This window comes from Suncus etruscus, chromosome 3, assembly GCF_024139225.1.
Source record: "Suncus etruscus isolate mSunEtr1 chromosome 3, mSunEtr1.pri.cur, whole genome shotgun sequence".
Taxonomy (NCBI): domain Eukaryota; kingdom Metazoa; phylum Chordata; class Mammalia; order Eulipotyphla; family Soricidae; genus Suncus; species Suncus etruscus.
Genome location: NC_064850.1, coordinates 120,828,084 through 120,842,521, shown reverse-complemented (window position 1 = coordinate 120,842,521; position 14,438 = coordinate 120,828,084). Strand labels below are relative to the sequence as shown.

Sequence of the window (14,438 nt, the reverse complement as noted above, 5' to 3'; positions counted from 1 at the left end):
AAAAAATATTTTGGAGGACTGGAGAAATGTAGTATATGCTTACCTTAAATGTAGCTAACCTAGATTCCACGCCTGGCATCCTATACAATCTCCCGAGCACCACCAGGAGCAATTCCTGAGTGCAGAGCCAAGGAATAACTCCTAAACATTGCTGGATGTGGCCCAAAAACAAAAATCAAAACCAAAATATAGAGTGCAAGGACAGTGCAGAGTTTTCCAGATAGCTCACACAAAGGAATTCATGCACATGAGCCATTTTGTTTCATTCTGCTTACCTGCTTAAATGTTCTCCCTGAAGCATTTGAAAGGAATAGGTAATTTTATACTTTTACTCTTAAATGATTTCCATTATCTCCTAAGAATTAACTATAATTTTCCTGTCTGCATAGTCTTGATTAGATTAGATTATCAGACATTAGGCATTTTAACATTAACCCTTACATTTATTAATTATCTTCTTCCAACTTTTCAGCATTTTTTTAAAAGCCTCATTTAGAACCAAACTTTGCTTTTGATTATCATTTACTTTCAGGTTCTCTAAATTCTGAAGTTTCATAGACTTCTTTTTTATTTTAAAGCCTCAAAAACCTTTACTAATTTAATATTCCCTGAACTTTTTAAGTAGAATTTCAAATCATTTTTTCCTCAAAACCATTTGTCTTCCTTTATCCTCTAGACTTCAATATACTTGCATTTACGGTTGCAGATGAATTATTTTGATCAAAGATTTAATGGCATTAAGGGCATAAGGGCTTATGCAATTACCCTTGTTTTTTTAATTGTAAAACTAGAATTTTTGCTCTCTGACACTGAGTTTGGCTAGATTTTGTTGGGGGTTTTGGTGGCTTTAAGAGTGCAGGGACAGCACTGGAATCAAAGGCCATCTCGTCATAGACTTCTCTGTTTTATTACATTCATAGTTTTGGAGAGTTAAGGATAGCATTCTTAACCACTTGAACTCATTAAGATTCTTGCCTGAGGGGCCGGGCGGTGGCGCTAAAGGTAAGGTGCCTGCCTTACCTGCGCTACCCTAGGACGGACCACGGTTCGATCCCCCGGCGTCCCATATGGTCCCCCAAGCCAGGAGCGACTTCTGAGCGCATAGCCAGGAGTAACCCCTGAGCGTCACCGGGTGTGGCCCAAAAACCAAAAAAAAAAAAAAAAAAAAAAAAAAAAGATTCTTGCCTGAATAGTTGCAAAATGCTGGTAGTTGCAAAATGCTGATTGTCTAATTCTCTCCTTCTGGATTATTTCATTTGAACTGTTTCTGAGAGCTTTCTTTTTTATTTTTGTTTTGTTTTTGTTTGGAGGTCAACCGAAACTAGGGTTACTCCTGGCTCTGCATTCAGAAATCACTCTTGGCAGGCACAGGGGGCCATATAGGATGCCTGGATTCGAACCACCAGCTGTCCTGGATGGGCTGCATGCAAGGCAAAGGCCCTACACGGTGCTATCTCTCTGGCCCCTGAGAGCTTTCTTTTATTTTTTTATTTATTTATTTTGGGGGGGGGGCACATCCCGTGGCGCTCAGGGGTTACTCCTGGCTATCTGCTCAGAAATAGCTCCTGACAGGCACGGAGGACCATATGGGACGCCGGGATTCGAACCAACCACCTTAGGTCCTGGGTCAGCTGCTTGCAAGGCAAACGCTGCTGTGCTATCTCTACAGCCCCGAGAGCTTTCTTTAAAAAAAAATGTGTGGGGCCCGGAGAGATAGCACAGCGGCGTTTGCCTTGCAAGCAGCCGATCCAGGACCAAAGGTGGTTGGTTCGAATCCCAGTGTCCCATATGGTCCCCCGTGCCTGCCAGGAGCTATTTCTGAGCAGACAGCCAGGAGTAACCTCTGAGCACCGCCGGGTGTGGCCCAAAAACCAAAAAAAAAAAAAAAAAAAAATGTGTTTGTGTGTGTGTGTGTGTATTATTCTTACTAATTGAGTTACAAGTTGATGTTATATTAACTGTTAATTTCTTATATCCATATTTAGACATCCCCTGATAAAGTGGATTATGAATATAGTGAACTACTTTTATATCAGAATCAAGTTCTTCGGGAAGCTGGTCTCTATAGAGAAGCTCTGGAACATCTTTGTACCTATGAAAAACAAATTTGTGATAAACTTGCTGTAGAGGAAACCAAAGGTATCTTCTTAAAAATGCAATTTATTATATTATATAAAGACAAAGAGCAAGGCCAAGAAGATATAGATGCTGCTGATAGCTATATTAATACAGCTATTTGATAATAAAAAACTTTTTTGTTGTTGTTTTTTGGGTCACACCCGGCAGTGCTCAGGGGTTACCCTTGGTTCTACACTCAGAAATTGCTCCTGGAAGGTTCGGGGAACCATATGAGAAGCCAGGATTCGAGCCATCATCCTTCTGCATGCAGGGCAGACGCCTTATTTCCATGCTATCTCTCCAGCCCCTAAAAAACTTATTTCTAATTTATGTACTTAGATTAATTTAAAATATAGAGATTTTAAATGATGGGTATTATTAGCATAAAAATAATTACAATATATTTGCCTGGCAAGGGAGATACCATGATCATGAAGGAGGTTTTCCCAGAGTGAGGCTTATCCATTGCATTCTGGATATGCTTACCCCTGCAATTTCCCAAATGTGAAAACTTGAATGTATAATTTGTGGTGTTCACGTTCAGGGTGTGTGGGGGATTACAGTAAACATTTAATGAAGTGGCTCAGTAAATTACTTTGTCTTTAAGGTGGGTTATTTTTTTTTGTTTGTTTGTCTTTAAGAGTTGTGGTTTGAGGACCAGAGTGATAGCGCAGCATAGGGCGTTTGCCTTGCACGCAGCTGACCCAGAATGGATCTCAGTTTGATCCCCAGTGTCTCATATGGTTCCCCAAGCTAGGAACGATTTCTGAGCACGTAGCCGGGAGTAACCCCTGAGTGTCACCGGGTGTGGCCAAAAAAATTTGTGGTTTGATCAAAACACTGGAGAAAATTGCTTGATTTTCTTTTTATTTTGAGCACTTTAATTTTTTAAGTAATATCTTTGAGCATTATGATTGCATAAATGTTTGTAGTTTGGGTTCAATCATAAAAAAGAACACCCCCTTCACCAGTGTGACCTTCCCACCACCAATGCCCCCTATCACCCTCCTCCTCCACCCCCTGCCTGTATTTGAGACAGGCATTCTATTTCTTTCACTCACTACCATAATTTTTCTGACAATGTTTGAGTTTAGAAATGATTAATAAAATAGAATGTGTACTTCAAACTTCTTAGTAATATTGGACGTTGATGACTCAGTATTTGCTAACTATGGGCATTTGTGGGGGTTGTTTATCTGAATGTGTTTTGGGACAATAGTACATGATTTGAAACAAGATATTTAGCCAGATATGTGGATTATTTTAGCTTTATATTACTAACTAAAGATTTGTAACACTACCATTTATTAGAGGCCTGAGAAAAGGGCATCTTACTGTTTTTTTTGTTTTTTTTTTTTAACATTTAAGGAAGTTTTCTGTGAAATGAAGGATTATAAATCATTGAAAATAAAAGTTCTTTCTAAGAATTTTCATCAACAATGTTGTTTTGCCTGTGGTATATATAGCATTACATGCTACTGATTTGAAAAAAGGGAAGCTCAAGATCTTGGAGCTTCATAAGAAACAGTAAATTCAGGACAGGCCTTTCTGGGTTTCAGTTTGATTATCCTTAAGCACCCTGTGGTGCTCAGGGGTTACTCCTGATTCTGTGCTCAGAAATCGCCCCTGGCAGGCTCGGGGGAACATATGGATTGCCGGAATTGAACCGAGGTCTCAGAGTTGTCTGCCTGCAAGGCAAACGCCCTACCACTGTACTACCACTCTGGCCCCAATAGAAATCTTTAGATCGCATTCATAAACAACTCGTTTTCAAGACAGTTTTCCAGGAAAGAGGAACCAGGTATATGGTAATGGAGGAGAAAGAGCCATACAGAATCAAAGATATTATTTTACGGCATTTAAAAAGGTTTTTTTTTTTTTGGGGGGGGGGCACAACTATCAGTGTTCAGGGTTTACTCCTGCCACTGTGCTTGGGACACAACATGGGATGCCATGGACTGAACCCGGGTTAGCCGTGTGCAGGGCAAAACCCTACTGTTTCTGTTTCTCTGGCCCCAACTACATGTTCTTATGCTCAGTAGAGATCGAAGCAGTAAGGACAGAATATTCATTCTAATCCAGATGATGTAACCCCCCATGGATAATGTGTTGAAGGATTAATCTTGGATAAAACAAAATAGCTCAGTCACAGTAAAAAAAATGTAGGAGTTTGGGCCTGGAGAGATAGCACAGTGGTGTTTGCCTTGCAAGCAGCCGATCCAGGACCAAAGGTGGTTGGTTCGAATCCCGGTGTCCCATATGGTCCCCCGTGCCTGCCAGGAGCTATTTCTGAGCAGATAGCCAGGAGTAACCCCGGAGCACTGCCGGGTGTGGCCCAAAAACCAAAAAAAAAAAAAAAATGTAGGAGTTTGTGGTCAAGTAAGTGTGTATTTGGGAATTCTAGTTCATTCCCTTATCTCCATGAAATAGCAATCTTCAGTTCATTCTATAAAATAATACTGGATACTTCTAGTGATTGTTTTTGTTTTGGGACTAAATATGGTAGTACTCGGGTTAATCCTCTGCACTCAGGTATTCATGCTTACAGTTCTTGGGGGACACATGGGATGTAAAGAATAGAACCCCAGTGGATCTAAAGCATGTGCCCTCTGCGCTGTCCTATTCTTCCAACTTCTTCAGGGTCAAGGTTGGTCTGATTCTGAGAATAGAAGCAGTGAGCCAGTTGGGTGCCACTAAATGGGAATGTTCTTCCTCATCTGGTTTAAGGGTAGATTAGTGGATGAGGAGAAAGTCAAGGCACTTAGGTTTGGTAACTGAAAGATTAGAAGCAGGTTGGTTGTGATCTTCAGTATGGATGGCAGAATCCTTTTGTAATTGAATGAGGAATCACAGGTTTGTATATAAAATTTGGCCACTAGTTTCCACCTTGGCATTGTCCATGTGTCAGGATTGGTGAATCGTGGCTGGTGTCTTGGTGATAGCTGAGTATCTGGAACTTGGAAACTGACCTGAATACACCTAGGTAGTGAAGCTTTTCTGAGGAATTTGACCCCGAGAACAGGAGGGACAGTAAGAAAACAGGAAGGAGTCTTGGAGACTGAACTCTGAGGTTGCCTAGCCTTTCTCCACAGTACTGAGGTCTGGTGTGTGGCTGGAGTGGCTGAGGTCCTGGGTTCCATCGGGCTCCTGTTCCTCTTCCCCACCCACTTTAAAAAGGGGGAAAGGATGGGGCCGGGTAGGTGGCGCTGGAGGTAAGGTGTCTGCCTTGCAAGCGCTAGCCAAGGAAGGACCGCGGTTCGATCCCCCGGCGTCCCATATGGTCCCCCCAAGCCAGGGGCGATTTCTGAGCACATAGCCAGGAGTAACCCCTGAGTGTCAAACGGGTGTGGCCCAAAAACCAAAAAAAAAAAAAAAAAAGTGTTTAAAAAGGGGGAAAGGAAAAATGAAAAAGGTTATAATCAGGACATACTCTTTTTGATTGAAATTGAGATACTTAAAAAACATTTTTTTTAATAGTGGTTACTGGCCTACAAAATTGTAATTGGTAGGGTTTTACACACAAAAGACTACAGTACCAATTACGAGATGCTTAATTTCATTTATTTTTATCAGGGGAACTTCTGTTGCAATTATGTCGTTTGGAAGATGCAGCTGATGTTTATAGAGGATTACAAGAGAGAAATCCTGAAAACTGGGCCTATTATAAAGGCTTGGAAAAAGCACTGAAACCAGGTAATAGTTCTTTCTGTTTTGAGACTTCTGTCTTAACTATTACTTTTATGAAAACACTTTTGTTTTGGTTTTGCTTTTTTGGGGGGGGGGGGAGGGTCCTCATTGGCACACAGGGATTACTCCTGTCTTTGTGCTCAGAAATTGCTCCTGTCAGGCTCAGGGGAGCATATGGGATGCCTGGATTTGAACCCAGGTCTGTCCTTGGTTTGCTGCATGCAATGCAAATGCCCTACCACTGTGCTATCTTTCCAGTCCCAAACACACATTTTATAACTTGGAAAGCATGACTGAAAAAGAGGTCGTCATTAAGAATTGGTTCTATGGGTCCAAAAGAAAGTATAGCAGGTATAGCATAGCTTTTGCTTTTCAAGCAGCTGACCCACTTTCAATCCCCAGTACCCCATATAGTCCCAATTCCCTGTCAGAAGTGATCCTGGAACACCATCAAACTTGAAAAAAACACAACAGAAAACCCACAAGGAAATTAAAATTTACTTTTTAATAAAAAACTCAACTTGAAAACAATAAAACTTTAAAAGAAATTGATGAAGTGTATAAAGATATTGAATGATAAAGCTGCATACCTATAATGTTATGAATCATTTTTTCCTGAAAGTAAAAGAAGCCTACGTGAAGAATTTCTATTGCATGATTTCTCAAGGTAGTAAAGAAAGAAGAATGGTTCAAATTATGAAAGTCAATTTGTTAACTGAGCATTTTTCAAAACAGGTCTTCTACTTCTTCATAGAAATAGCGGACAGTGAATTTTAAAAGTATCTTTTGAGGGGCCAGAACAATAGCATAGTGATAGGGCATTTGCCTTGCATGTGGCCAACACAGGATGGATCCAGGTTCGATTCCCAGCATACCATATGGTTTCCTGAGCCTGCCAGGAGTGATTTCTGAGCATAAAGCCAGTAGTGCTGCCGGATATGCCCCCAAACAATAAATAAATAATTGTATGTTTTTTTAAAAGTACCTTTTGAATACTAACAAATGCCCAGTAGCAGTTAAAACGCGAGGGAATTCCTTATTCACGGAAATGGAATAAAAGATCAGATTTGACAATACCTTTCTGGTGAGCAATTCATGGTCATAGATAAGACTTGAGAGCCAGCCCACTAGCCCACAGTGTCCTGTCCCAGAGCACCCTACTTTTGAGGCACCGCAGGAATGGTGGTCACCAGTGCTCGGGTAGAATCAGGGTGAAGAGCACCACCAGTGATGAAAGCTATTTCCAAGGCACTGTTCAGGTCTGGCAAGTTGTCTTTGTCACTGGTGTGGAACCTTCCAGATCAAACTTAAGAAAGGCCATACCCATGAAAAAATGTGTGGGTTGATTGGGTGGAGAAAAACTTTTTTTTTGTGTTTTTTTTGGGTCACACCCGGTAGTGCTCAGGGGTTTTTCCTGGCTCCGTGCTCAGAAATCGCTCCTGGCAGGCACGGGGGACCATATGGGACACCGGGATTCGAACCAACCACCTTTGTTCCTGGATGGGCTGCTTGCAAGGCAAACACCGCTGTGCTATCTCTCCGGGCCCGGAGAAAAACTCTTAAAGAGAGAATTATGGAGATCTGAGAGAGAGTATAATAGTGCAAGTGCATGCAGCCTACCTTGGTTTGTTCAATCCCTCACCTGGGTCCCCAGAGTCCTGCCAAGGTTGATCCCTGAATATAGAGCCAGGAGCACTCAGTGTCACTAGGTGTGCCCTCCCTCTCCAAAATATAAAAGGGTAGATGAGAACAGTGACATGGCAGTATGTGGAGATGTAAGATAAATTAAGGCATTTTAAACAGTCATGGGCACTTAAAATATGAAAGTGTTCTAGAGAAATCTAAAATTTATTATTTGGCGTGGAGGGGGCACACTCAGCAGGGCTTAGGGCTTACTCCCAGCTCTGCACTCAGGGATCTCTCCTGGTGGGTTTGGGGACTGTATGGGTTTCTGGGGATCCATCTAGGATAGGCAGCATTTAAGGCAAGCTCCCTATGAGCTATATATACTATCACTCTGATCCCCTAGAATACTTCCTATTATTTAGATTCCAGTTAACTCTTGTGATGCTCAGTACACTCAGTTTTGACATGGTTGAATCTGGCCCCTCTCACACATAGAGAACTTGAGCTCAGCCTGCTGTGGCTCCTAACTTAATTCTAGCTGTTCATTTTTTTATTTAATGTAACATTGACTTTGAGGAAATTATTTGATTACTGGTCTTTAAATATGAAAGCATTAAAAGGAAATTCTCTCAGAGGCTTATTTAGGTGTTGGATTGCATTTAATTTTGCCTGCTCATCTCCCATTTGATACATACTTGGAAAAAAATTGAAGTATGTCTCAAAATATATAAAAGTTTGAATTACAGGGGCCGGGCGGTGGCGCTAGAGGTAAGGTGCCTGCCTTGCCTGCGCTAGCCTAGGACGGACCTCGGTTTGATCCCCCGGCGTCCCATATGGTCCCCCAAGCCAGGAGCGACTTCTGAGCGCATAGCCAGGAGTAACCCCTGAGCGTCACAGGGTGTGGCCCAAAAACCAAAAAAAAAAAAAAAAGTTTGAATTACAGGGCCTGGAGAGATAGCACAGTGGTGTTTGCCTTGCAAGCAGCCGATCCAGGACCAAAGGTGGTTGGTTCGAATCCTGGTGTCCCATATGGTCCCCCGTGCCTGCCAGGAGCTATTTCTGAGCAGACAGCCAGGAGTTACCCCTGAGCACTGCTGGGTGTGGCCCAAAAACCAAAAAAAAAAAAAAAAGTTTGAATTACAGTGTAAAGTTTCTTTGTCTGCAGCCAACATGTTAGAACGACTAAAAATTTACGAAGAGGCTTGGACGAAGTATCCCAGGGGACTGGTGCCCAGGAGGCTCCCCTTAAACTTTCTGTCCGGTAAGTGAACATCTGCATGGAGGGAAGATGTGCCTGAGGCCTGCACTCCTCCTGAACTCTCCCTTTGAGGTTCACCCTAACCCTGAATGCTTGGTCCCAGTTGATTGGACACCAACAGGAATTTTGTATTTCCAGGTGAGAAGTTTAAAGAGTGTTTGGACAAGTTCCTCAGGATGAACTTCAGCAAAGGCTGTCCACCTGTCTTTAATACACTAAGGTCTTTATACAAAGATAAAGAAAAGGTAAAGTGAAAGTTAGTTTTTGGTTTTGGTTTGAGCGCCCTTTAGTTGGTATTTGGGAATCCAGGTGCACACAGCAATTAAGCAACTTAACAACTGCTGTCTGCTTCCTAGATCCACAGGGCTAATGTTACCTCATTTCCCTTTTATTGTTTGTTTGTTTTTTTCTTTTCTTCTTCTTCTTTTTTTTTTTTTTGGCTATAACTTAATGCTTGCATGTTCTCTCTCTCTCTCTCTCTCTCTCTCTCTCTCTCTCTCTCTCTCTCTCTCCTCTCTCTCTCCTCTCTCTTTCTTTTTTGTGTGGTTTTTGGGTCACACCCGGCAGTGCTCAGGGGTTACTCCTGGCTCCATGCTCAGAAATTGCTCCTGGCAGGCACGGGGGACCATATGGGACGCCTGGTTTCGAACTGATGACCTTCTGCATGCAAGGCAAACACCTTACCTCCATGCTATCTCTCCGGCCCCGCATGTTTTCTTTCTTTCTTTTCCTTTATTTTTTTGGGGGTCACACCCGGCAGTGCTCGGGTTACTCCTGGGTCTATGCTCAGAAATTGCTCATGGCAGGTTAGGGGGACCATATGGGATGCCGGGATTCGAACCAAGGTCCTTCTGCATACAAGGGAAATGCCTTACCGCCGTGCTATCGCTCTGCCCCCCCAATGCTTGCATGTTTTCTGTTGTATATATATATTTCTGCTTTCTACTTTAGAGTCAGTGTATGGGGCCGGAGCAGTGGTGCAAGTGGTGGGGCTTTTGCCTTGCATGTGCTGACCTAGAATGGACCATAGTTTGATCCCCCAGGTTCCCATAGGGTCCCGAAGCCATTTCTGAGCCCATAGCCAGCAGTAACCTGAGTGTCAACGGGTATGGCCCAAAAACAAACAAAAAGGAGTGTAGATCTGAAAAGTCCGTAAGACAGCGATTTCTTCATCATCTCAAATGGTGAAAGTCAGAAGTGATATATATATATATATTTTTTTTGTTTGTTTGTTTTTGGGTCATACCGGCATCACTCAGGGATTACTCCTGGCTCTACGCTCAGAAATCTCTCCTGGCAGGCTCGGGGGACCATATGGGATGCTGGGATTCTAACCACCATCCTTCTGCATGCAAGGCAAACGCTTTTACCTCCATGCTATCTCTCCAGCCCCCAGAAGTGATTTTTTTTTAATTTTATGCAGTTTTAGCTTAGTAATTTTTCTCCTTTATTATTTGGTAGAAATAAATTTGTCAGAAAAGTTTGTTTGCTGTCCCAGTAGGTCAAATTACTTTTACTCTCTTGGCTATTATTATATTCCAATGTTTATGAAGGGGGTCTTTTCATCTTCGACTTCGATTGATGTTGCGTATTGAAACATGTCGTTGTATTTTTATTTATTTATTTATTTATTTATTTATTTATTTATTTATTTATTTATTTATTTGGGCCACACCTGGTGATGCTTAGGGGTTACTCCTGGCTATGCTGTCAGAAATCGCTTCTGGCTTGGGGAACCATATGGGATGCTGGGGGATTGAACTGCAGTCTGTCCTAGGTTAACATGTGCAAGGCAAATGCCCTACCGCTTGTGTCATCGCTCTGGCCCATCGTTGAATTTTTAAAAAGTATGGCAAAAGAATCAAAGACAGAACAGGTTAAGCACATCAGTATGGAGCACATTAGGACCTGTGTCCAGTTATCCTGTGCAAGACCAGAGTATGGGTTGCAGTTGTTTACTTCTTTTTCTTTGTTGTTTTGGGGTCACACCTGGTGGCGCTCGGGTTCCTCCTGGTTCTATGCTCAGGGATCCTCCTGGTTCTATGCTCAGGGATCACTCCTGGTGATGTTTGGGTCGGCTGTGTGCAGGGACCTACTGTCCCTCATTCCTTTTAAAATTGATTAAAATAACCTAATTTGGGACGGAAGCGATAGCACCTTGCACATACCCGACCCGGGACAGTCCTGGGTTGGATTCCCAGCATCCCATATGGTCCCCTGTACCTGCCAGGAGTAACCCCTGAGTGCAGAGCTAGGAGTGACCCCTGAGCTCTGCTGAGTGTGGCCCAAAAAACAAAAAAAAATTTTTTAAAGCCTAATTTATGCTTGAATATTGGTCAGCAATATTCATCTTGTAGAAAACTGGTCTTTTTGTAGTCCTATTAATTTTACATGATAGAAAACTATGTATATTCTGCAGTGATGATAATAAATGCAACAATAAATGATTCGAACAGGTTTGGGAAAATAAACCCTTAGTAAGCCCAACTTGTGGAGCAGAAGATTTGAGCAACCCAGAATAACCTTTTGTGACCAGTCAGCCCTCACAGCTTTCTGAGGCCATGGAGAGGGCTAGGGTGATCTCTTGAGTGAGTTAAATTGTCCTCATGTATGAGCTTTTGCAGTAACCATTTTCACTTTATCAATGGGTTCAGCACAAAAGGGCTTCATGGTATGTGTAGGCATGACTCAGGACCTAACCTACATTGCCCTGTGCTGGGTCTTATATTCTCGCTGACCCACGTTTTACTCACATTGTCAGGTTCTCTGCCTGCAGGACACTTACTTCCTGTTGCCTGAAGAATCAGTGGTAGCTCTAGGTTCTATTTTTGTGACTCGAGATGACAACAAGATAACAGCCATTCATAACTTTGTGTCCCTTTTTCCTGATTTCTTTGTTTCTTTTTTTTTCTTTTGTTTTCTTTCCTTTTTTGTTTTGTTTTGTTTTGTTTTTGGGGTTTTTTTTTGTTTGTTTTTGGGTCACATCTGGCAGCACTCAGGGGTTACTCTTGGCTCAATGCTCAGAAATCGCTTCTGGCAGGCTCAGGGGACCAACCATATGGGATGCTGTGATTCGAACCACGGTCCTTCTTCATGCAAGGCAAATGCCTTACCTCCGTGCTATCTCTCTGCCCCCCTTTTATAAAATTTCTAGATTAGCTCGATGCTTTCTATTTTCTTTTTTTTTTTTTTTTTTTTTGTATTTTTGTTTTTTGGCCACACCCGACGGCGCTCAGGGGTTACTCCTGGCTCCATGCTCAGAAATACTCCTGGCAGGCACGGGGGACCATATGGGACACCGGGATTCGAACCAAACCACCTTAGGTCCTGAATCTTGCAAAACACCTTTTATCCTAATTTCTAGATTAGCTTGATGCTTTCTATTTTCTTGCAGGATTAGGAGTTGTTGTTATGTTATAGGGGAAAATTTTTTAGTTTTTTTTTTTTTTTTTTTTTTTTTTGGTTTTTGGGCCACACCTGGCGGTGCTCAGGGGTTACTCCTGGCTGTCTGCTCAGAAATAGCTCCTGGCAGGCTCTGTGGACGCCAGGATTCGAACCACAGTTTTTCTGCATGCAAGGCAAACACCTTGCCTCCATGCTATCTCTCCGGCCCAAGTTTAGTATCTTTTAAGTCTTTTTTTTATTTGGTGTCGCAAGATCTTTTTTTTTTTTTTTTTTTTTTTTTTGTGGTTTTTGGGTCACACCCGGCAGTGCTCAGGGGTTACTCCTGGCTCCATGCTCAGAAATTGCTCCTGGCAGGCACAGGGGACCATATGGGACGCCGGGATTCGAACCGATGACCTTCTGCATGAAAGGCAAACACCTTACCTCCATGCTATCTCTCCGGCCCCGCAAGATCATTTTTTTTGTTTTTAATTTTTTGTTTTTTGGGGGCCACACCCAGTTATGTTCAGAGGTTACTCCTGGCTATGCACTCAGAAATTGCTCCTGGCTTGGGAGACCATATGGGACATTGGGGGATTGAACTGTGGTCTGTCCTAGCCTAGCATGCACAAGACAGATGCCTTACTACTTGTGCCACTGCTCCAGCCCCAAGATCATTTTTATTGATGCTTATTTAGAACGATAGGAGAGAGAACACCTTGAACACCAATAGAACACAAGTTTCTTTGGAGTGGAGCTAGGTAAGCCAGGAGAACATGGACTGGAGAGTGTGATGCCTTTCTGTTCTCCCTGAGGGGCCAGAGATTTAGGAGAAATGTGTGTGGAGATGTTTGTTTAGTCCTTGAGTAGCAAATGATATATTTTACCACGAATTGTAATGTATATACGGACAAATATCTAGACATAATTTGTTTTATTAAAGTGTGCATCTCTGTTTGTTTGTACTCTAGGTGGTAATCATAGAAGAACTAGTAGTAAGTTATGAAACTTCCCTAAAAAGTTGCCGGTTATTTAATCCCAATGGTAAGTACTTAATTATTTTTGTGTTTTAAACACTTGAATTTTTAGATTCGTAATTTAAAGAGTCTTATTTTTTGTTACTTAGACGCTAATCTGTCTTTTGGTGGGGGCTGCTCTCCCGTGGTGATGGCTGGCAATGTTCAGGCCATGCTGTACCAGAGCTCAGTCCTGGGGCCTGGTTCCTGCTGAACATGTGTGTCAGCCCTTGGAATTTTTCTGTTTTGTCCCCCCCCCCCCCCCTTTCCTTTTTCCTCACCCTCAGTTGTGTTCAGGGATAACTCTTGGCAGGGTTAAGGGGACCATATGGGGTGCTGGGGATCAAATCTGGATTCCTGGCTCCACTTGCATGCAAGCAAGGCAAGCATCCTGTCAGCTAAGTTATCATATACCTGGAACAAAGCTTAGTTATTTTTTTGTTTATTTGTTTTTCTTTTTGGGGGGGAGGGTTGCCACACCCAATGGTGCTTGTCATGGCCAAACAGGATCCCAATGAGAGGTTTAGAAATGGGGTTTGATTAAGAGAGGCAAAGCAGGAAAACTAAGGGCCTTAGAGCCAACTCTAGGCCGAGAGAGGGAGAGAGAGCAAGGTTGTACCAGGGCAAGGGGTCAGTCCAGAGGAAAGGGAACAGCAGGAGAGGCAGCAAAGACAACAAGATCAGAATCTCCAGCAGTTTTTCCAGCAGCTCGGCAGCAACCATCCAGCAGGAGCAGTCCAGCAAAGGTAGCCCCTTTGGACTTTAGACCGGGTTTTATATAGTCCTCAGCTAACTGCCTTATATAGGGGCCCCTCCTAACTGAACTTCTTAGCCCTTAAAGGGACAGGATCTTCTATGGCTGACCAGGGGCCATACGAGTTTGTGTACTCTCCTCCCTCACCCCCCATAATATCTTACTTAAGCACCAGGATTACAAACATGTTTGTAGTTGGGTTTCAGTTTTGTGTACTCTTCAGATCAGTTCAGGGTTTTCCCCTGGTTCTGTACTCAGGAATCACTGCTAGCAGTGGTTGAGGGACCATATGAATATTGGGGGTGGAACTGAGACCTGCTGTGTGCAGGGGCAAGCTTGTCCCTGCAGTACTATCTCTTTGGCCCACCTTTTTCCTCTTTAAGATGTTTATGCACTCATATGCACCTTGTATAAAATAATCTGTCAGAGAATCACATTGACTTAAAGTTGGGGTTTCTTTCTCTGCAGTGCTTCCATATTATTTGAAGCAAGTTTCAAACCCCACAGAACTCAACCTAAGTCTTAGTATTTTAGAGATCCCAGAATCTTGTTAGTACCACCGTTAGATTCCAGTTCTTTATCAATGAGCATGTTT

At 42.7% G+C, this 14,438-nt stretch overlaps 1 protein-coding gene and 1 pseudogene across 2 annotated transcripts in view; both read left to right on the top strand.

Annotated features, from left to right (window-relative positions):
- Positions 1-14,438, top strand: part of NAA15 (N-alpha-acetyltransferase 15, NatA auxiliary subunit) — a 64,346-nt gene that overhangs the window by 29,458 nt on the left and 20,450 nt on the right. For both annotated transcript variants that reach the window (XM_049770023.1, XM_049770022.1), the window contains exons 6-10: positions 1,986-2,139; positions 5,692-5,811; positions 8,597-8,692; positions 8,828-8,934; positions 13,045-13,117. In XM_049770023.1, coding sequence (XP_049625980.1) covers positions 1,986-2,139; positions 5,692-5,811; positions 8,597-8,692; positions 8,828-8,934; positions 13,045-13,117 — 550 coding nt within the window. The remainder of the gene's footprint in view (positions 1-1,985; positions 2,140-5,691; positions 5,812-8,596; positions 8,693-8,827; positions 8,935-13,044; positions 13,118-14,438) is intronic.
- LOC126005362 (uncharacterized) lies at positions 2,519-2,669 on the top strand (annotated as a pseudogene).